Raw genomic sequence first — 24,279 nt, 5'->3', positions numbered from 1 at the left:
CCCCTGCTGCAAATTTGTGTTGTGAAACTGTTGACAGTCTTCCTAAAATCATCTACTCTCTAAACACACTATCAATTCCTCCCATTGCAAAAAAATTCCATTACAGAGCCTGATTTTGTGCTTCAAAATTACCTTTTTATTCCCGAGTATTTCTCAGTGCCTCGTCACTGTGAATTCCTCAGAGCAGTGATACTACACACATCCAAAGCACAGCCCAGCAATTCCTTTGCAGACAAATTTTCTGCCATTGGCAATAATACTTGCCCTTTTTTTTAATATAATTTAATATCAAAATCAGTATTAAAATACTATTGAAATGTCTACTATTAAAACATTCGCGTTCAATAAATGTTAAAGGTACTTTAAGATGGTAAGACCAGAGGGGGAAAAAAAAAAAAATTCAAATAGATGCTACATGATCAACAATGACTAATATTACTTGTGACAGATCATTCCCACACAGGAAAAAAATAGAAATACTAGAACTGTTTCTGTGGGAGAAGAAACTTTAGTCTCAAACAGAAGAGAGAAAAGCCAAGGCAACAATTGGACAACACCGCAGAACTCTGGGAACAGGAACGCTTCCTGAAGGAAGAGCCCAAAAGAATCCCATGGACTTACTGTTCGTGTGATTCTCCACCCACTTGTTGATTTGGGCAGCAACTGCTGCACTTTGGCTGAAATCCACATTCTCCACTTGAGCCTTGAAGTATTTTTTGACCAACTGCAGGAATTTGTCGCTGACGTGGAAGCCGTTCTGCACGTACAGGGAGTTGGCGATATCCAGCACGTAGTGACTTTCCTCGGTGGTTGCCATGTCAGAAAGGTCCTTCAGGAAGGTAAATTCTTCACCTGAGGGAAGAAAAACAGCTTCAGTGGTTCAGAAAAGAAAGTTACTCCATGTTTTTTTCTGCTGAAAATTCACTAAGACATTTTATGCAAAAAAAAAAAAAAAAAAGTCACCTTTTTTAAAATAAACTGGTTTCTAGACCTACACACACCTTCAGATCTGAAGGAATATTTTACAAGAACATATTACTTGAAGCTTATTTTTATTACTAGCTATAATTAGCACAATTAATGAGACATTTGAATCCCATCAGAGACAAAGCTATCAATGGAAATCCTTTCAACACCATAAGAGCAATTAAAGAAATTATTACTGGTCACATTTGTATGTCTTGCCACCACAAATCCTCAACAGAACTTTTGTTCTATCTATCTATCTATCTATCTATCTATCTATCTATCTATCTATCTATCTATCTATCTATCCTAAAAGCCAGTTGTTTCAGGAAAAATGGATTTCAAATTTTGAAACTAAGGACTTCCCACAGAGTTCTCCATGCAAAAAGCAGGTCTAGAATATCCCAGGATCCTGTGTGGGGCAGGACAGAATCATCTGCTTGGGTAATGAGGAATCCTGAGCAGGACAGTTTAGGGAGCTTGTACTGCTCCATCATATACCTGGAGCTGAAATTTCCAATTTAAAAAAAACCCCCAACCAAACAAAGCTTAAAAACCTGATTGCAATGATTTATTCCAAGCAGGACTCATGGAGATGCTCTCACTGAATATCACTCAGCGAGAAGAGTGAATGGTCCAGCTCAAGGCAACTCAACTCCTTCAGCGACAGCTGAGGGATAATTGATTAATGTTTTAGAGACAAACTGGAGAATTAAATGTGTGCCTCCACAGACAGGCATCATCCCTGCAGTGGTTTTGTTAAGCACAGCTTGGTCACCGTGCTCAGAAATTCCTCCCCAGGATCCTTTCACTGAAGAATTGAAAGTCGAGCACTTGATATGAACAAGAAATTTCATTCAGGGTTCAAAATGGTTCCTTTGATACCAATATAAGCAATTTTGCTGAAACTGCTGCTTTCCTTTCAGGTTTCACTATTAATCCCTAAAAAGGATGTTCCTAAAAATCTTCTTATAGCCCTAGAGGCAAAGGCAAGCTTGTTCTGCAGAAAGCAAGATCAACAGCTGGCTGCAGTAGCTGAAGATTCAGGGTTGTGTGTCAGCAACTCTCAGCTCCTGCAGAACCCACTCAAACGTGTTCCAGCACGTCCAGACCATCAACAGGACACCAAGAAACCCAGTGATTAATAACCCACAGACACGACCAGGCCACCTGCATCCTTGTCCAGGCACTGCCACCTGTTGATTTAAAAAAGGAACCCGTGATTCAAGAGGCCTCACCATTTTTCAAGCTGTCAAACCCCAAGGAATGTCGAATCTCTTTCAAAGTGGTTCCATGGGCTCCCAGCTCCACCATTCCCATGGCCAGGGCAATGCTGAGAGGAGAGAAAAGGATGTTCTCATCTTCCCTGGTGGCTCTCAGCTGGTTGTAAATGTTCACAGAGAGCTCAGCAATGGTTTCATCGGGGAAATTGGTCTTGAAGGCTTCACTTTGCAACACAAGCAAAGACAACAGTCCGAGGAAATACATGACTTGAGATTTTAAGATCTGCAAGATAAATTTTAGAGAAAAGAAGTTAACTTTGTTGAAGTAAAATAAGATTCAACTTCAGTCTTAAATCTGTGGGGAAAAAAAAAAACACCAACTTGTTTAGAGCTCAATGCACAGTGCAGTTATTTTCAAACAAAAATAATCTACTTCAGTAGGTAAATGTACATTTCTGAAATCTTCCAGCCCCAGATTAACAAAACACTCATGGCCACTACAGGAAAAGACCCCAAAGAAAGCACCACCTTTCCTACTTCATGTTTGAATTCTGCTCTTGTGGTTCAGCAAGACTGATCCGGAATCTGTCTGTGCTTCTGTATTTTTTCACCAAGGAGACCCAAAAATCCACTGTTCCTTTCATTTGACCTTCCAGTAAGATCCAACTTATTCATCTAAGTCACTCCTAGTCCCCAAAAGGTAAAAATCTCTCACACAGTGTAAGAGAGCTCGCTGACACAGTGACAAAGTTACTGTACCGTGAGGTTGCTCCCTTACAGAACACGTGGCAAGCAGCCAAAACTTCTCTGAAAGAAAAAAAAATCAATCATTCCTTGGTTACCAAATCAAACTCCTTTTGTTGGTAAATAATGTGAAAAGTTGGGTAGCTGTGCTGGCCAGGAGTCAACACCCACTCAGAGATCTCCACAGGACAGTCACTGCACACAGCAGGCAGGAAGATTCACCCATCTGCAGGCAGCCAGCCCAAGTGCCTCTCCTTCTGCTTCCCAGCAATCCTGGGCCTGCCTTTCCACAGGGTTCTGTATCCACGGTGCAGAGCAAGCTTTATCCAACATTTATATTCCGCATTTCATCTTCACAGGCCCGTGTAGCAGCATCTAATTCACTCACACAACACAATGATCCATAATTTAAGTGTTATTACTCGCATTTTGTAGCTGAGAAAACACAGAGAACAAGAGGGTACACACACGTGCCTTGGCAGCCACCGGGGCTGGCACTGGTTACGATTCCTCCTGTCCCTCAGCCTCGGATTTGTTTAGTCCTGAGCTGAGAAAATTAAACAGATGAGCCAGTGCAGAGATCACACAGGATTTAGCGAAAAGGAGAGCCTTGACTGCCCCCTGCCCCTCCTGTCCTTTTTCCTGATTGTTTCCATACATGTAAGAAATATCCCCCTTTTCTCCATCTCCAATAAACTCTCCTCTGTGCCAGCATCGCTTCATCTCTCTGGGCTACCTGATCAACCTTCCTCTGATCCTTGGCAAGGTATCAGAAGTCTCCACTGAAGGATCTTGCTTAAGAAAAGGATTTTGTTTAAGAAAAGCCCAGACAAGCTATCCAAGCCTGAAGCACCAGGTTTGACACCTCCTGCTGACACATTCCACTCCCCTAACTCCCCAGCACTTCACTGCTGCCCAAAGGCAAACACTTCAGTCTGACCACCACTCGTTATTTCACAAAGACTCAGATTTTATAACCAAATCCATTCTCCACACACCACAAACTTCCCCAAGAACTGTTTTTCTTCATAGTAGTTCATTTTTTTTTTCTTTTAAAAAAACCCGTCCGTTTAGAAAGTATTGACTTTAGGATATGGAGGTTTCTGCTGCAGAAAATAACAGGATTTCTCTGAGATCGGGGGTATTCCAGATTCCTTTATTTTAAAAAACCCTCAACTCTCCAAATGTTACATAAGACTTCAGTCAGCACATCCCTGGGACACACTGAGCCCAGGTATTATTCTCTTATCCTAAAAGCTGCACAAGGCAAGAAAGGCTTAAAAGAACCCACGTCACGCAGGTCTGGAGCGGCATCAAAAACGGGGCTCGAGAAACAGATAAGCAGAAGCTCATCTTTCTTTGGCTGAGGATGAACTCAAATTTGGGGGCTCTCCCATCCTGAGCCATACAAACAAGTTGTGCAGCTCAACGTGGATGCTCAGAGAGCTCAGCTTTCCCCTCCTGGATCAAGAATTGTTTGAGCTCACTTTGAGACCTGACGCGGTTAAAACAGACATAAAATAATCTTCAATTTTAAAAAAAAATCAAATTCCCCAGTCTGTCAGTGCAGAGGCAGCTGCTCAGCCCTCCATCACCGATCCTTGTCCTGTGTGCTATTGCCAGGCAGACTTAAATAATTGCAGAGGGGGAAGTTTATACATCTTAATTAAAGTGCTTGATGTGCAGGTCAGACTGCCTGAATGCTAATAAAATGTTTGGTATTAAGACAATGCTAAAAACCTGAAATTATTTACAAATCAAAGTCGTATTTCTTCGTGACCACTCTGGAAAAGCTCTTTATGTGAAATAATTAAGTTCCAATACTTTTCATTATTTAGTTGGACAGAAAATGGGGTAAGTACATAGATGGAGACAAATACAATTTATACTGAAATGCACTTTACAAGACAAAGCACCAAATGTCTGTTTTTAAATACATGGCAAATCCCACTGATGGCAACACAAGAGGTGGAGCTGTGCAGACTTCAAGCTCCCAGTAAAACAAATTAAAGTCTAACAATCTCTATTCCCCCCCACTACCCCTTCCACATCACTTCTGTCTAGAGAAGTTTTCCAGTAGAATTCACTGAGAAGTTCCCCCATCCACATGTCCAGGGAAAAGGAAGGCAGCAGGGAGGCAGGAATGAGCAGCTGGGTGTAGGCAGAGGATGTGACCAGCTCTTTGGCTGGCACTGCCCTCCAAAGATATTTGGGAAAATACAAAAATAGACAATGAGCACAATGCAAGGGAAGGTGATTTAAAGCAAACTGAAGATGGTCAGCGGGTAAAAGGCTGTAAAACACCACGGATATCTGATCCATCCCTGCCAGCCAGGGTGGAAATGGTCTTATCCATCTAATCAAAGATGTCTGTGGTAAATTCCTCAGTTCAATTCTTCTCTCACTTCTAGTACATGAGTTCACTGTTCTGACAACGGGGAATCCAGCTCTTAATTGTCATTCCAGTCAGAGTAGTCCCTGCTTCCCTGATCCTGCCTCACTTCAGGCTCTATTATTTTTGGGTTTATGCCTCCTCATGCAGGGGGGCTGGATCCAACCAGCAGCTGAGCACTGAAGATGTGCAGCAAGTTCTCACACGTGTGTCCTGTAAGGGGCAGGGGCACCCTGGCCTGTCCCTGCAGCAGCCCCGAGAGCAGCTGGAAATCCACTGTGCCCCCCTCACAAACACCCTGCAAGGGAAGGCAGAGGAGCTGAACGTTACATAATGCACATCCAGAAAGTTAAAAGAGTTCCTGGGAGTACCATCAAACTTTTCACTCGGTCTTTTGTCCCCTCCTCAGACATCCCCAGCCCAGCCTGTCAGTGCTGATCTGCATCAGTGCAGTGCAGTTAAATAACACTGCAGCAGTGGCAGAGGAGTCAAAGTCCCCACTGAGCAATGTTTAAAAATCAAGAGCCATCAGTTCCAAACGGTACTGCGTGCACTTTGCATTTCTCAGCTCCATACAGGAATGAAAACAAGCTGTTAAAAATACCTTCACTCCTCAGTCACACAGGTGTTCATACCAACAATATGAATTTCTCATTTGAGGGTCGGTCTCGGACAGAGAGTTTTGTTTTATTTTATCGTGATGCACGAATACCTCTCTCCTACCAGGCAATCAACAAATCAGTGCAAATATACAAACACTCTCCTTGCAAAACAATTGTGCATCCCAATTGCTACAGAATTTTGTCAGACTATTAGTTTTGCTTTTGCTTGCAATTGCTCTCAGGGCAAAAAGGCAGCAGCAGAACACCAAACCACAGGATTCCAGATGTCCTTCAGCAGGTACTGGCATTGAGGTCACAACCAGTTCAATTCCCAGGGAACTTTTGCATCCAGAATTTCAGACAACTGCTGAAAAGTTGTCATCAGTCCTGCAAGTCAGCCCAGCACGTTTCCACAAGTGGTTACAAGCAGCTCAGTGTGAGGGCAGCATTCCTGTTCTCCTGCCCTCGGGCAGCCCAGCTGTGCTCCTGGGCACAAGGAACACCCGTTTTTTTGTAACGTTTGAAGAAAAACACTCGTATGATAAACACGGAACGGCTGCTTCTCTCCAGCTCCTGCCTCTCCCGAGCAGAAGGCTGGGATGACTAAGAGGAAGCAGAACAACATCGCCCCCTCACACCCACAGCGCCTCAACTGTTCGGTTCATCACATGTGCTCTCGGGGAGATGCACAAGGGGCCGGTGTTCTCTGTAAGACGAGATATTTTGGGAGGTATCATATCAACAAACTCCAACGGAGTTCACAGACACAAAGTACTGTGAAATTCGAAACAGCCAGAACTGGACTCAGCGTGGGAAGGTGCTAAAAATTCAATTAAGGGTTGCATTCTAGTACCTTGTACTTGTCAGACAGGTTGAAAAAAATGGGTTATAATTTCCTTGTCTTTAACACCTCTACAGACAGAGGGTTTTATAAAGAAACTCATTTATGGCTTTAAAAGCTTACAAAATAAAGCTGGGATATATATATTGCCTGAGTTCCTCAGTACACAGAGACTAAACTAAGATTAGTTGCCTCAAAGATCACTCCTGGCTACCTGCAAACTCAACCCCAATGGTGTGGGAAGCACAAATGAGAAAAACTGCTGATTCCTCATCAGTGTGTAGAAGAAAAGCTTGGGGAGAAAAGCAGGACTGATTACACTCTCTCCTGTAAAGAGCATCTGCAGCAACAGACAGAAGTCTGGCAGAACAATTTGATAAAGCAAGAGCTCAGTGTACTCAGGGAACAAGAGCTAATGGTCAGAGGAAAAAAAAAATATTTATGGATTCAGAGAAGAGCTGAGTGATTCTCCTTCCCCTCAGACCCAACCAAAGCTATCATGTCTGTGACAGATTAATTCTGGAAGAAGTTTGACACTGGTGAAATTCAGCCACTGCTGCTCTGCCCCTCAGTAAATATGACAATTGCTGCAGGTACCTTTACTCTGGGTGATTTCTGGTTGGCAATCATACCAAACAACACAGAATCAGACAGGGAGGGACCACCTAACCAGTAACAACAGTTTAGAAAACGAACACAAGTCTCCCTCCACAAAGAGCCCTGAGAGCCCCAGCTGAGCACGGGGGATGCAGGAGCAGTCAGGGAGATCCTCAGCACTGCTCAGGACCAGCAGTGGTTGTCAAGGCTACCCTGAAGGATGTGCAGAGGAGGCTCCCACTGATGGCCAGGATCAGTTTAGGCCTGAGGCTGCCCTGCAACAACAGGGGAATGTGGCTGCTACCACAGACCTCCAGGTTCTTACAAAGCCACCTGATCCTCTGCAGAACAATATAAGAATTGCTTTTTCAGTCCTTTCTGCTTTGCTCAGAAATCTAACCTTGCAGATTTTTGTTTGAAGATGGCCAAAAATGTTTCTGCTGGAGCCAAAGTATTCTCATAACTGGAAGGTTGTGGTTTTACCTCCCACAGGAGGAGCGGGACACTTCATCAGCTGCTCACTTTGTTCACTGTCCTCTCCCTCCAGCACAAAACAAAGCTCAAACCTGAGCTGACTGCCCCAGAGAAATAATTTCTTTTCCATAACCAGTGGCACAGGTGCAGGGGGGACAGCAGAGCAAGGGCCAACTGCTGGAATCAACCATCCTGATGGGAAATCCTGCCCACACAATGCACTGGGGCATCCTTCCACGTGCAGCTCATCCAGAGCCTGCCTGGAGGTGATAGCAGGGAAATTAAAGTGCCAATTCTCACAGCAACAGACATGCAATTCATGAGGTGTTAGTGCTTAGAGCCAGGAGAATACACCCCAGGAAATGGGAGAATAACTAGATGCCCATAAAATGTTTTAAGCTCTTGCACTGGGGGACAGTGCAAGCAGCACATGAAGGGATCTGCAAAGTCCTTTGGTTAGCAGAAGTAATTTGGTTCTTGGATGTGGTGACAATCCTGAAAAATTATGCATTCCTGTCAATAGCAGGCAGGCACATCACTGCTCTGACACGTGTTACATTCAGCCAGCAAGTCAACTCCTTCGTATTAGGCCATGTATTTACATTTTCTGCGCTGCAAAACATGTTTATCCCTAAAAAAATGTTTATCCTCAGCTTATGTGAGCATCTGACCTCGTCAGGCAGAGATCCCACAGACACCATGAGGCTTGTTGGGAATCTGTTTGTTCCATACATGTGCAGTGACATCCACGTTTCAATCTGCACAAACGTTAGTAATGAAGTTACGGTATTTTATCACCATCTGTCAATTATGGTGTCGTTGCCTTCTGGAGCAGGAAACCTCGAGGTTGATTTCATTAGAAGCAGCACAGTAACAATATAGAAAATAGCATTTAAACCTCCAGGATGCAGGGACTGAGACCAAGAGGAGTCATTTTTGGACTGCACTCAAACCTTGCTGCCCAAAGCACAGCAAGTCGTGCCCCTCACGTTTTAAATGACCCCACAGCACCAGGAGCTTCGTGAAAACCTGAACGGAAAATGGGGCCTTGAAAACTTTCACGTGGACAATTTTTACCATTAAATCCCTCATGTTTTTAAACTTTCATGGAGCTTGGCACCGAGTCGCTAACCTGCTGAGGCAATTATGCAAGTCAAAGTTGTCTTAATTGCGCTTCCTCAAGCATATTCCCTCAGCTCCAATTACAAAATAAGAAGAGATGCTGAGAAGCCACGTCCAAAATACTTACATTTGAATAGCCTGAAGCAAACATCTAAATACATGTCTCGACAATTTAAAAAAGGTGGTCTTACTTCAAAAACTACTACTGTTAAGGCCTGCAGTTGGGAGGACTTGGTATGTCATCTCTCTTATTTGTTTCTTCTGTCTAGAAGGAAAAAAAAAAAATGTGGAAAGAGTTTGGCAGAGTGTTTTACTTGAGACAGCTCCAGTGAGCCCCACAAAGTGGAAGCTATAAATAAGGAAACACAAAACCCACGAGCTCTGCAAAGGAGAAAATTTGAAGCATGGGGGAATTTGAGGATTCTAAAGGCTGAGAATTGGGGGTGTGCACGTGACCCTTCCAAGAGAGTCGACAAAGCCTGGCTGGGGAGAAATTCTAGGCTGGAGATTGAAATATCATATGGGATCCGCTTTCAACAATTCAAAACAGAGGGTCTACCTGTCAAGTTCCACAGAAGCAGCTTAATCAGGCATAGATTGGTTGGTTTAGTTCTTTTAATCCCCATTTCTGTCTCAGGGAGGGCTGGCAGTCCTGTACACCCCCCTGAAGGGCATCACCCTCACGCACATCGGTCTTGTGGGGAAGGTGTTGACCTGATTGGACATGGAAGGAGGGACAGAAGGTGAAGTTGGGTCTCAGAAGCTCTCAAGAATCAATTCTGACAAATTCTGCTTTTGCAGTCACGTTTGTTTGGAGGGAGAAGGCCAAGGCAGTGCAACCTCTAAGGATAACACCCCAAAGGGGACAGCGCTGTTCCTTTCCCTCCCTTTAGATTTCCTTGGGGCTGGTTGAGCAAGGCACAGTGTGATCCGATTCTGCAGCAGTCACTTTCTATCAGCAGCAGCAGCAGCAAAGCCACACTGCAATCAGCTCTTTTCCAAACAAGAACAGCACCTTGCCCGCTCCTGCACGTACTGCACATTTCCTTACTTACAATAATTCACATTTCTGCTACTTTACTGTGAAATTCAGTCGATCAGGAAGCTCCCAGTAGCAAGTTCCCACTATAATTTAATTAAAGGGCAGTAGTTAAGTTTCACCATATGCAACTGCCAGATGCAATCAGTGCAGTTTAAGTCTAAAGGTGCCGTTCCTGCGTGTACTGGAGCACAGTTTTATAAGTGATGAAAGCTGTCACTTATGTCACAGATACTGCTCTAATGCAGGATGATATTACAGTTTCAGCAGAACCAAAATATATTAATAATACATTTCGTGAAAGCATTTACAGTGAGTTTGCAGCACAGCGTTTCAAGTGGCACACACTTTCTTGCAACTCCACGTTTCTGGATGAAGCCACTTGAGATCTGTTACGTTGCTCTGTATGCTTTGCCTGGCACCAGAACAAGCTCTCACAGCCAATTTTAAACCTCCCAAAGTTGGAGGACTGGAAGACACAACTAATTAGGGAGGAACAAAACCAGAACAGGAACCCTTCGCTATCCAGGATCGTGGGAAGAGGGAATACTGCATCAAAAGTCCCTTAAAATTGGGTGTCTCTGGAGGACACTTGCTGAGCGCCTTTCAAAAGCCTGACAACCAACTCAGGGAAGTTTTCAAATGTCTTTAACAAAATGCAGGGAGGAATGATAATCTTTGAACCATCCCAAAATAACTAAATAGAAGAATATAAATTATGTGTTAAACAGTGTTTCAGAAGATCAAAGCAGAAGTTAATTCTTCAGCACTTTGTCCAGCTCCCTTCCCAAGGACTTCAGAAGCAAAGAGATCAGGCTGTGGTACAACTGTGTCAGGATGATGAAGAAAGTTAATTAAAATGTATCAGGATTTCAGAAAAGGAGTCTGTCACTTCATAAACTGAAAGCAAGCCTGACATACAAAACAGCTTGTTTCCCTACAAAATAACATTGGCTTCAGCCTTGCAATCAACACTGGGCTCCATTTACATTTAGGTAACGTCCCCCTTGCCAGGAGAGTTATTTTTCCCTTCTGTTAACACTACTGAGATCGGAATTAGTTTCTCACAGTACAGTAATAAGACACACAGATTGTTTCAGAAAAGCCCAAAAAACAATTAACCCCAGCGCTAAAAGTAGATGTTATACCCTGATTAATTACCGGGAGCAATTCATCACTCCCAGGGCTGCATTTACAACGCACAGACACGGCTCCTCCAACGCTGTCCTGGCACGGGGCTGGGGCCAGACAGAGCTCTGAGAGCCTGTTTGTAAAAGCAGCTGAAAGGGTTGTTTTGCTAAGTGAGCTGAGCCCCACTAGCAGACCCAAAAAGTCGAGTGAAAACAGGCTGGAAAGCTGGGGCTGCACAGAAACTTCACGGACAAAGGGGCGAGAAAGAAGAAGTGGAGTCAGTAACGGCACTAACACCGAGAGAAAAATGTAGCTCTGAGCCCCTCCACTGAAAATATTGCTTTAAGGTAACAGCGTAACAGCTGGTACAAAATACAGATCTTTTTATAAAAAAAAAAAAAAACCCAACAGAATAATCTGGATGCAAAACTCAGCCAGTGGCAGGATTTTTCACTCTGGGTTTTACACAGTGGAAAACTCCAAACAAGGCATTCGATATGGATTTCTTTTTGATGGGGAGGATGCTGATGGTTCGTCTTCCCAAAGGAGTGAGAAGCATGGGAAGACCACATGGAGAAGAAAATTAGACTTCTCTTTGCTCCTGCCCTAAGGCCAATTCCAATTCTTGCCTCTCAGGCTTCAGCATCGCTGCTGTTTGCTCTGCTGCTGTTTTTCACGTATTTTCAAATATTTCCATTTGTCTCTCTCATCTCCACGATTTCTTCAACTTTACAACTCCAGTTTTGTTTTGCTTCCACTTGAGAGCAGCTCTGCAAATATCTAAAAGGAGCCAGGACATGTGCCAAATTACAGACACGACTCCAGACACCAACACAAGCACTGAACACCCTTGTATCTGGACAGCAGTTAAAACCAGCCAGTTCGGCACAGTGGATAGAACTGCTACTGAAACCCTCGTGCTTTTCTCTCCACATTATCATTCCAGTCCTTCCTCACCTCTTGTTTCGAGTTTCCACGAATTTACCAGCTTAAGAAAAAAAAAAAAAAAAGGCACCCAAGAACAAATGGAACAGTGGCAGCCTCGTAGTGTTCAAACTGGGAAAGCTGGCAGGGCATGAAAATGAGCAGCGAGCCCTGCACGTCTGTCTGAACTGTTCAGAGAGAATATCTGGAACAGCAGCAGCTTTGAGGGATAAACGGGAAAGTTAGAACCAAAAAGAGAAAGGCAGGGAGGAAAAACCACTCCCTGCTGTGCAGGCATCTTATCCACAACAGAACATATGCAATGGACAGAGAAATACAGGGTTTTTTTTTCAGTCAGAGGCAAAAAAACAGAACTCGTTTGGGGAGGGGAGGGAAGGGGAGGGAGAGAGGAGATAAATTCTCATTTTTGTTCTGATAGTTTTGTTTGTCCTGGCCTTGGAGACCTGTAGCGATTGAAACATCACTCTTGGCTCACCAGGGATGAAACAGCTCAGTTCAGAGTCCAGGACTCAAGCTGTGCCTGGAAGGTGGAATCTGGCCTTGGAGCACTTGTGCAGCTCACTCTTCAAGCCTCATCGGTTTGTGTTTATGAGAACTGACGCTGTTCCAAGTACCCACTCGATGATGAGCCATTTAAACACCACATGGAGGGAGCTGAATTTGTCTTAATCTCGCTCATTCTCCCACACAGAGGAGTTTGTATGGCGTTAGACCCGATTCCAAATGCTAAAGCAATTCCCACGAACAGGAGCAATCACAGGCCACTTGTGCTGTGCTCTGTTGGCTCCCATCTACACAACCTCCCCAGGGCTCCAGGAACACGCTCTAAACCCTTGTTTAGAGGGTTTTTTTGGTTGTTGGTTTTGGGTTTTCCATGGGTTTGGGTTTATTTTTACAATTCCAAAAACTTCAGTAACTTAGAGAAAGTAATCGAGTCACTTCCAGCTTCCAGAATGAAAAATGAAGGTTGTAACTTCAGTCTCTCCTCCCAAAACCAAATTACCTGTTTTCCAGCAAGTCCCAGGTGTTTCCCTAAGTATTCCCTATGGCAAGTGGATATTAATAGTACCTTTTGTTAGAGAGGCTGTGACACTACTCCCATTTTTGGTATTACAAGCCGTGATTCATGAGCGTCTAATATTTCCCACTGGTGGGGAATATCCACGTTCCTGGCAAAAATTAGGTTAATCTTTTTAATTGGCGTGGCTTTGTAAGCTAAATAGGCCAACCTGAATTCTTGAGCCTGTATATAAAGATCCCAATTTTCAAGCTTTCCACGGCTTGTGCCGAAATGAAGCTGCGGAATGGGCGATGAGGGCAGCTGTAGCTCAAGGCAAGGAATCAGGCCCAGTTTGATGCCACAGCAGAAAAAAAGTGTTTTAATCTGCAGTCAATAAGTCCCAGCAGCAAACTCACTGGGCAACAATCATCCTGAATGACTTGCCTCTCACAGACCTCCTGGAGCTGGTACAGCTGCATGGGAAGCACTGCCCAGATCGTGCCCTCTTTCCAGTCAGTCACCACAGAACAGTTACTGCACTGGATCCAAACCCAGTGGAAATGGCCAAAAGCTCATCTTTCATCACACAAAGACTCTGCTAATCCTTGGAGCAGCAAAAGAGATCAACTGTGCACCTTGTGGGCTGTGCACTTCTGGCTCTGATCACCAACTTTATCACTGGGATACGGGAGACACTCGTAAATGATGGCTGGCCTGCTTCCTAGGGGGGGAAAACAGGCACGGCATAGAAATCAACGGGAAAACACTATTTACAACATGAAATTATCAACCTAAAAACAGCTTTAGGAGGGTTTCTTCTCTGTTCCAATTCATCCAAGGCACAATGTACAGAATATACTGACTAGAAGTGAAGAACAACAGTGAGATTTTTTGTTTTAAGCAGTGAACTGCCTACAGGAGAGAGTGTTGGATCCAGTGTCCCACCCTGTGTGACGTTCAGTGGTGTGGACCTCTGCACACTTAAAGCACAAACAGCAACCAGCTGAGGCAGCAGATTTGTGCTTGTTTTCATAAAAATACAGGGAAAGCAAGAGCAGAAAACATCAAACCTTAACCAGGATACACATCTATTTTAGCTCCCAAAGTCCACAGTGACCAAGGCTACTACAAATGGATTAAAAAGTTCATTATTCCTTTTCTTTCCCCCAATGCTACATCGGAAAGCTTGACTTTAAACAATCCAGTCTTCACTGCATAGAGAACTGTAATATTTGTGTGCTTACTGTGGCTCCTAAATACAATAATAATGATGTCAGACGTGGCCACGCACTTGCCCAGGCAAGACTCGAATTTATGTCTCTACAGAGCCAGAAATTACCAGCCTAACACTTGTTTTCCCATGATTCACGAGGTTTCAGGAATTGTTACGATGCATTAGGAGGGGCAAGGAAAGGCCCAGGATGGATTAAGGAAACCCTCAGTACAGCAAGACTTGAAAACACACTTATCAGAGCTGTAATTATGAAGCTGAATGGCCACAGCTGATCCCCAACCTCAAACACTCTCACACTCAGAGTTTGCATCAGGGCAAAAAAACCTTTACAGTGGCCTTATTAAACAAACATTTCCTTGCTCTCATTTTAAAGGTTCTACTCGTTTAACCTGTCTTAGATAGAAAGAGTCAAACCATGACACCACAAAATCAGAGCACCAGCTCCCTCAAAGTCCTCGGGTTGTTCAGATTTCCATAAATCTTTCTGCTGAGTTGTTTCAGGGAGGGAACTGCACCGTATTTACCTGCTGTTCCACACTGGCACCTCCCCACTCCCTCCAGGAACTGCTGAGATTACTTTATCCAGGAATGCAGAGCAGAAATTTTCCTGGTCGAGCTGTGGGTGTTTCTATGTATTTGGTTTATGATACAGTCAGAGAGGTCAAGGTGGTTCCTGAGAAATAAAAGCCTACCTTTGGAAGGCACCGAAGCCGTGCCTTTCAAAAACCAGCAGCGTTCCCTCTGCCTCAGTGATTTTCCTGTGGCACAGCTCACCTCTCAGTTCTTCAAGGCTGGTGTTTATTTTTTAATTGGACTAACAATGATGCCAGCTGAGGTAGCCAAGTATGAAATTAATATGGATTTAAAAGCTCAAACGTTGCCAGTTTGGGGATGTTGTATTTCAGTCTCTAACTCTGCTATCAATCATGGAGGGAGAAGAAAAAAGGAATTAAAATACAATTCTGACTGTGTACACAGAGTGGATGGGATGAGGAGAGTCTGTAACTGTAGTAAGAAAACATCAGGCTGGACTTCAACAATGGAATTCTGCTGGCAAAGACAAGAAAGCTCTGGAAAAGGTTGCCTGGGGAGGTCTCTACCCATACCCACTAGATCCCTTCAAACAGGGTTTTGGTTTAAGGATTTTGGAATTCTTTGGCAAAGCTGGCAATTAAAGTTCAAATCTCCGTTCTGTGTCAGAGATGGAACCACAGAAGTAGCCCCTGTTTTGTGAGATTTATGGCAGCCACACAAACCCCCATTAGGAACCCAGTTCTGCTCACTGGGCAGCTCTGCTTTTATTTAAAAGGCCTGAAAAATCAGAATTATTTCCCCTTGGCTTAAACTAGCATAACAAAAATAATTTGAGCTGCTCAGAAAATTTTGCATGTTTAGCTGCTCAATCCGTAAGTGGAAAAAAGTTAATTACACAACCCATTTAGGCATTTAATGTCCCAGGGCTAAGTCACTGAATGTCCAGCAAAGCATTAATAAACATGGCTTATCTACTTCATAAAAGTTGTGATTACCATTTTCCAATAACAGAAGTTATCAGCACTATTTCACCTCCCATATCTTAGGAAATTAAACCAAACTGGCAAAGCCTATTTGAAAATTCACAAAGCTTTTTGTGAACACGTTCTCTTGTTGTTCCCATGCACAAAGTCAAAACGCAGGGCTGGGTTTCTCCGAGAGCAGGGAGAAAGCAGAGTCACCAGGGCTCAGCTGGGAACAAACAGGAGCAGCCAAGCAAACGAGCCTCTATTTTGATGCCTAAATGGGACATAAATATTCAAGTGTAAAAAAAAAAACCAACAACAAACACACAACCAAAGTGTGCTGCTTGTTTTCAGAATTGTTACCTCTTAAATCTCTGGGTAGAAATGGTGCACTTTGCTTTCCAGCTCCACATCACACAGTAAGTATTTAAGAAGTTCCCTCTAAGGAATAAAACCCATCACAGTCCTGTGTACTTATAGTCCAAGGCCCATTAAAGTCAACTGAAAGACCTGAACTCTATAACATTATGCATATATGAAATTATTATATATAATATATATACATGGGTTATTATTACTTGACTTTGGAACTGTTCCTGAAATGCCACCACTGTTGGCTCCCACTCAATACCAACCAACTTCCTTGTTCTAAGGGCAGACAAAATAACTGTAAATTGGTAGGGAACACTAATATTTCAATTAGGAAAGTGCAGAGAGTCCTAGAAAGGAAACAAAATTGGTAACTCCTCTTGCTGCTGGTTACATATACTGCAATGTATGGATGAACTTCATGAATTATGTCCCAAATTACCTTCAAATGTAAGTGTTCCAACAAAATATACATATCATCAGCCTTTTATATGCTTAATTAAACAGAAAAACATGATGGCAACTCATCCTGTAATATAGGGAGGTCTAAATAGCAACTTCCACAGCAGGTATTAAGGGTTGCAAGCCCTGTTTGCATTACCAGCTATAATTATGACATGATTTTTAGAGTCATTTTTACCACATATAAAGGTTCCTGCCCATATCACTGTGCCAGGTCCTTCTACCAGAAACTTCCAAAACTTGAACAGGTTCATCCAGTGCACGTGCACAAGGTTAAGTCTTACGATTTTAAACCATTTTCAGATTGAAAATATTCTGATCCTTACTCAAACCCAAGAAATAGATCGGATTCCCACAGAAACCATTCCTCTGGTGAAACCATTGCAGAATCCGCGCTACTCAGGCCTTGAAATACTCCAAAACAAATGAAAAAAAAAATAAAATTAAGTGAAGAAGAAATAAGTGATTTCCCTAAGCATTTTCATAGCTTGCATAAAGACATCAATTACCATGGCTTGTCTTCTAAATTAATGATTCCCAGTGATGGATTATTCATGCAAGTCGGGCAGCTGAACATTATACTTTGACTCTGGGGAGAAAGTATAGCATGTCTTAATTAACTGGATTTTGTATATGCCAGAAGATGCTCAGAAAAACTTTACTTCTCTAGTCAACCAGGTAAAATGTAAGCAAATGGAACAAGTGGTAATTGAAATATGCAAAAATCTTCAGCAGTTTTCCATAATCCATATTTAAAGGGAACCAGCAAGAGCACGTTGCCTCAAGTGAGTTTTGTCAAATCATTCCAAATTGCCACTTTGGTGAATGAACTGACTTCAGATCTGCTCCATCTGAGCATGAAAAAGACGGAAATTTCGTATTAATTTGCTGCTTCCTGTCTATGCACAACCTTGCAAGACTCCAGCGATGGCACAATTTCTCGTTTCAAAAGGGTATCAAGTATTTTTTTGAGTGAAATTCAACTCAACACCGCAATTTTCCATGAGTGAATGATAGGTTATTATCCCAAATATTTTCCAAATGAATGCTGTGTTCTAACGGCCTCCCTGAACAAACATAACATTTCTGTGTTGTGTAACTCTACCGGTGATGTTTTTTTTCTCTCATCACAATGGTGCAAAATACCCCCTACAATCCAAACAATATCAGGGATTTGCACTTATTTGCTTTCTAAGTGTTCTTCAATCGCTGTATTGAAAGATCTACAAAATAAAATGGGAAGTCTATGATAAATGTTGCAATTTATCCTCACAGTAAGTAATAGGTACAATCTGGTACCTCTAAAAATCCATACCAAGCTGCTCTAAGACAGATGAATTACATGACCATCTAGTTACTTACAGTTTATATACATTAAGGTTGTTAAAAGTACTCATCACAGTCAGATAGACCTTTACCTTTTAATATCCAGACGCTTCACAGCCATTAATGGATTTTATTTTATGAGTAGGAAGACTGTTTTCATTTTCTATTGGAGAAACATAGGTTAAGCAGAGATTAAGTGACTTGTCCACTACCAAAGGATCTAAAATCAAGGAAGCTTTTCCCCTTTTTCCTTTAAAACTGTCCTATCCACTGGTGTTACCTTCTCTGGGCTCCTGGGATAATCCTGGAGCCTTTGAAAGCACAAATTTAATTTTGTCCCTGCTCTTTCAGTGCTTCAGCAATATTTCTGGGGATTCTCCTAAAGCCCTACACTTCCTAAGGAATTAAGTAATAACTCCAATATAGGACAGTTACATAGGCAGGGATTAGGGAAGGATGGTGAAAAATCAATTCAATTAGTCTCTACCAATCCTGAAATGACAAATAGTGGGAGCACATATTATTATCATTCCTCTGTCTCCACAGGGCTTTCACTACAGGGAAGGATGATCCCACAACAGACCCAGCTCCTTGTAACAATTCTTAGCTGCAGATTTGAATTTATGCTGCTTTCCTCTCCTTCCAAACACGAGATGCCCTGGTGCTCGTGGTGGGAAAGACCCTTCCATCACTCCAAAAATCTGTTTTCACTGGGGCTGAGTGAAAGCTCATCCACCAGCAGCTAAAGGGTATTTGGCTGTCACTTCACATGTGAGGACCTGCCATCCCTTCTGTCAAACCCACAAGTGCACTGTGTTGATATTTTATGTACATTTTCCTCCCTCACATTTGTATGTGATAAATTACCAGTGGCATTTTTTGCTTCATGTGTATCTCATCCCCTCTAAACAGATCTACTTGCAGTCAATTTGATTCTTACTCACTTTCATGGGGATCTTCTCTCTGTGTCCTGCTGCTCCATATCCCCTGTAATCAGCCATTTCTGTTTGCTTTTTTTTCCCCTGGTATTTGTTTTCCTTGGTACCTCCTCACAGATCTAATATCCTGCTTTCTTTAGAATTTCAGCACACGCACGGCAGGAAGAACAGATGGAAACTGTCAGCTACAGATGATGCCAAGGAGCTTCTGTGCAAGTGGAGACTCCAAAATCCATGTGGGCTTTTGTGCTACCATGACATTTTCTTTAAGATTGTTATCTCCTGCCTCGCTGGATTCCCAGGAGCTATTTAGAGATGGTCTTCACACACCTGAGTTTGTCAGATGAGGGGCAGGGGGAGATGTGGGAAGGAGTTACTCATCAGACATTTTATTCTCTGCTGTCCTCCTGTTCCAGCTCCTCAACTCCACACCTCCACTGGCAGCTCCTTGGGACAGAGAGGATTAGGAGAGCAGATGTGCTGATGGATCCTGGCACTGGACTAATGACAATCCCTGGGCACAGCACAAAGGAGCTGGTCTGCAGCACCTGCAGCCACGAAACAAGGTCTTGTTGGTCACACTAGACCATGGAGGTGTTGCAGGCACATTAGGCATTCATCTAAAACTCTTCTGTCATCTTCAACTCAAACATCAGCTTTGTCAAGTCTGAACCTTTATTTTAGAAGTGTGGAGTCAGCTTTGCTTTTTTATTTTTTTTTTTCCTAAATCAAAACCCCACCTGCTGCCTGTAATGTTACTGTGAATAAACAATGTTACTGTATTGAAGAGGTTTTTATTCACCATATGCAATTGCACATGGTTTTAAAGACAAAATAGAATTACTACAGTAATAGAAGTCCATATCCAGTTTAATAAGAGACTAGTTTATTCCTCTTTAGTACTTGCAAGAATCATTAGACATCTTTCAACTCCCACTAATTACTTTGTTTTTGGCAGACATTGCTGTTTCCTCCTCCTCCTGCTTTTTTTTTTGAATAAATCTGAAATTAACAAGTCAATAAAGTGACATATTTACAGTAAAAATAACTCAGCTCCCCTCTCTTCTTCCTCCCACTTCTCCTATCTCTTTGCAGATGAAAAGGTCAGCGTTCACCTACAGGCTTTACACACACTCCCGGGGATTTGGGCACCTTCCCTTGGCATCAACAGGATCTCAAGATGAAGATCTGATATTACAGCGAACTCTTGCTGTTGTCTCAGGGTTTGATTAATTGCTTTAAATAGTTTAGAAACCAGAGCAAACACTTCGGGAAAAAAAAGATATCTGAGAAAGAAAACATGAGTTGCTTCAGTGAACTCCAATTGCCATGTGAAGTACACAATCATTAAATGCTCCAGGAGCTGCTTTAATTTAAATGTGGAAGGAAAAGCACTGGAAAAGGGCACTTTGGGTGTACCAATTAAAAAAAGATGACTTAAATCTTTAAACCCAGTTTCTTCTTAACTCCAACTTACTTAAGGGAGATGTATGGGGAAAACTAGGGCAGGAAACATCACCTGAGAGAGAAAGAGTTCCTGAAGTCCAGAGTTCTGTGGCAGTGGCAGGGAAGGAGGCACCTCCAATGGCTGAGTGATGGTGAGGAGCTCTGACAGCCAGTCCTTGGCACAGCACCCACGCTCTGAACGTTACCCTGACATGCCAAGGACAGCTAAAAAAACCCCACACACGTAAAAGGAGATGTTCAAGTCCTCCACCTTACCCCAAACTTCTACAGGAGAAGCAAGAGCTGGAATGGCATTGCTGCTCAGAATGTTCCACATGCAAAATTCAACTAGTGAGCAAACGTCTGGGCACATTATCTTATTGCAAAGGCAATGAAAGCACTCACTCTCCCGTGGGATCTGAGCAAAATTCTCAGAATTCAGTCAGAACTGCAAAAGCAAAACAAAGCTTTCAGCGTGTTGCTCAGAAAGGAAATAGTTCTCTTTTCTCTGATGAGGAAATCCCCCCAAACCTACTGCACACAGAGAAGCACGGATGACAAAAATAGATGAAAACAGAAGAGCACAGGAACTGCAGCTCCTCCGAGGTCTGGGGAGACCATTCCCAGCTAACAAGTGCTTGGTTTGTTCATTGCACAAGTCCCACTGCACATATGGTGCAGCTCCAGCTTGCATTCTGACAGAATTAGCTTTCTAGAAGCAGCAGATTGTCCATTAGGCCCATCAAGTCATCATGGGGTTAGAACTGGCAGACACACACAGCAGAGCAGAAACAGTTCATGTTATTAAGCATTTATTTATTTGTATGTAATGGTGAAAGACTGCAGGGCTCAAGTACATAAATAAGTGCAAAGACAGCCTGGAAATCGGAAGGTATTTGGTTAAAAGTAAATGCAACCACCTTGTTTTAACTTTCTCCTTCTAGACAGTAAATTACTTGTCATTACGGACAGAACAGTCTCAAGGTCTGCCAAAGCATTTCCAGAGAACTATCATAATATTTGAGCACTCAACGAAACCAAAAATCCTTTACAACGCAGGAGGTCAAACCTTATTAACCCAAAAGCCACGCACACATTTAACTCATTAGCTGGGATGAATAAGACATCTCCTCTTTTCCCATCTCAGAGCTGCAGCTGCTTTGCAGTGACTGCACCAGCCCAGCAAAGCCGTGGATAACTCACGCAGCTTTTATCACATTAGCCACGGGCTGCACTCCCCACGATCATTAGCTTTGAAGTGTATTAAACAAAGCAGAACACGACCTTAGAGCTGATCCTTTAAATAGCTCCACATAAGGACAATTCTTCATCAGAGATACTTCACTCAGGCCACCAAACGAGATGCTGTGCCCAAAGCAAGCAGGCAGAGGACTCTGTTCCACAGCCCAGGCAGGGACCAACTGTTTTGAGCTGCAGAGTTCACCACACAACTCCCAGCACACAGCCCTGATTCTGGCTGGGCTCAGGGGCCAACAAGAAGCAGATATGTGCAAGTGGATGAGACTAATGCAGAAAAGAAATCAAAGCTTTTCCTTTCGAACTAATACAATGCAGCATGGCTTTGCTCATTAGCAAAATGCACAGCTTATCTTATCCACGGCCGTGTTCAGTCCAACATGCCATCAGCATTTTAGAAATGGAATCTGGGGAAGGGAAAGTGAAAGAGGGATGACACGGTGCCCTTTGAGTGAAGTCAGGAAATGGAAGATATTTCACACAGGAATTCATCTTACTTGAATTCTCACATTACTGCAGTGCTTGAGATCCTCTCCAGCACAACCTGCACTAAGGTATTTACACTATAAATAAATACATGCTTAATGTGATCAGTGCGGTTTCCTTACATCCCTGCCATTTTGTACTGCTTCAAATACCAAGAGCAGTGGGAAGATAAATCTAAAACTTATTATTGAGTTATTATTGAGCTGGGGGATTATTCTTTTTGTCTTGAAGTGGCTACGGCTTTGTTATCTCCGGGACTATTTTACAAAGGAGTTGAAAGAAAATGTGTTCTTCTGTCAAGCCAATAATTCAAGATTCAGAGAGCATTTTCTTCCCTACTGCAGGAAAATGTTATTTCCCCCCATCCCCAAGTTCAGCAAACCTTTAGTCCTCCAGCTCACAAGACTATGCTCAAAAGACACAAATTAAACTTAAGAATTCTAAAGGTATTTCCAAATTTAAGTTAACCACTCTGGTCTTCCATACATCTAGGGAAAAACATAAAGTTATCACTAATTACAGACGTCTTTCCCTACCATCTGCCCACTATGCTGCATCTGAGACATGCAAGTGTACAGAAAATAGAGAAAAACAGACATTAAACTTTAAAGCCACGTTTGCACACCAGTTTTTAACGTTATTGGGAACACACAGCTTAATTAAGATGAGGACAGCCTGCAGACTGAGTGTAGGACAGATGTACCCTGTATTAATTCCTACTCAGCCCGTGCTTCACAAAGACAGAATAATGCATTGCCCACACAGAACACGGTTTGTTAGAGATTATTTTAAAAGGTATTCAGGCATGCCAAAAATGTGTCTTCATGGATGATGAGCAGCCCCAAAACAAATGTGAAATTCTGAGAAATTAAAAAGGCCTTGAAAGAGCGAAGAGCGGGCCAGATCTTGATGTGAAGGATCCTCCCAGCACTAACACATCTTTGCGATACACAAGATTATAAACTGAATTAAGCAACACAAATACAACATTTATATCTACAGAATAAATTTCAAGAGGGGCATTACAATGATGTAGAGTTCCTAGAACTCTACAAGACTCTGTATGAACATACACACGTTCTTCCATCTGAGAGGGGGCAAGAAGAGACCCAAGCCTTAAAAACAAACCCCAAACCACCCCGGTGTGCTCCTGCAGGGAGCCAAACACTGAGCAGCTCAGAGCTGCTTTTACCCCTGGCCATTCTTGGAATCAACTTGAGCCAGCAGTGCTGTAGCTAAAGAATTCCAAAGGCCAGCAGACACACAGCATATTGTGAATATGTGAAAGCAGATACAGGTGAAAAGTATTTGTGAAGTTGTCACTCGTGGACGAATCGCTCACTTACAAAGGTAGATGGGGAGACAAACTCAAAGCAAATATAAAAACCCAAACTCGATTAGAGGATGCGAGAATACAGGATAGACAGTCTCACGAGGACAAATTTTGGAACTCATGACTACGTTTAACAGGAAACTTCATGTTGCCACAAGCCTTCACATTGTATTACATCTCAGGTTGCCCTGTGTAATTCTGTAGGCAACACATACCTCAAAAAAAAAAAAAAGCCATCAACCTTTCCTACTCCCTCCCTTCCCTGGGCTACTACTCCTCATCACGCTCAACCAAGCTACAGTAATTCTAAAAAATTCAATGGGTGTAAAAGAAACAAAGTATGATTCTGGTCCAAGCCTCAGGGCTTCAAAAAAAAAAAAAAACACCAAACAACCAAAACCCAACAGAATCTGGAAAAGTATCACAAAACTGATGGAGAGGGATAACAACCTATTTTAAGTTTTAGCAGCTGCAGGACTGCAGCTTTGTGGCTTTATTTAAAACATTCTAATTTCACTGAAAGAATAAAATACCATTAACAGGCATTTGGCTCTATCTGTGCTACGACATCTTGGTAAACACCTCTCACCAACTCGGAATGGCATCGTCTTCTATTAGCCTACACAAAAAATGAGATGAGAACTGAGGAATCAGAGCTCAAAGGTGATTAACAGCACAAAACTCATACACACTGTGCAGCTTTCAAGCAGCTCTTTAACACCAAGATGTGTGGAGCATCTATCTGATATACGAGAGATGCTACGCGGTCTGATTAAAACGAGCTGGTGGCAGGAGGGAGAAAACGCACACAGGTTTTAAAGTGCAACAATCCAGGTGCTTTTTTTTCCCCGTT

At 42.8% G+C, this 24,279-nt stretch overlaps 1 protein-coding gene across 1 annotated transcript in view; it reads right to left on the bottom strand.

Annotated features, from left to right (window-relative positions):
- Positions 1-24,279, bottom strand: part of SERPINI1 (serpin family I member 1) — a 41,928-nt gene that overhangs the window by 16,501 nt on the left and 1,148 nt on the right. Inside the window, exons 2-3 of the mRNA XM_027896145.1 lie at positions 2,205-2,472; positions 622-852 (exon numbers count right to left, since the gene is read on the bottom strand). Of these exons, the coding sequence (XP_027751946.1) occupies positions 622-852; positions 2,205-2,454 (481 nt within the window). The 5' untranslated portion in view covers positions 2,455-2,472. The remainder of the gene's footprint in view (positions 1-621; positions 853-2,204; positions 2,473-24,279) is intronic.

Source organism: Empidonax traillii, unplaced genomic scaffold, assembly GCF_003031625.1.
Source record: "Empidonax traillii isolate 1590-97213 ecotype Southwest subspecies unplaced genomic scaffold, ASM303162v1 scaffold482:size1200881, whole genome shotgun sequence".
Lineage (NCBI taxonomy): Eukaryota > Metazoa > Chordata > Aves > Passeriformes > Tyrannidae > Empidonax > Empidonax traillii.
This window is presented reverse-complemented; position numbering and strand designations above follow the sequence as displayed.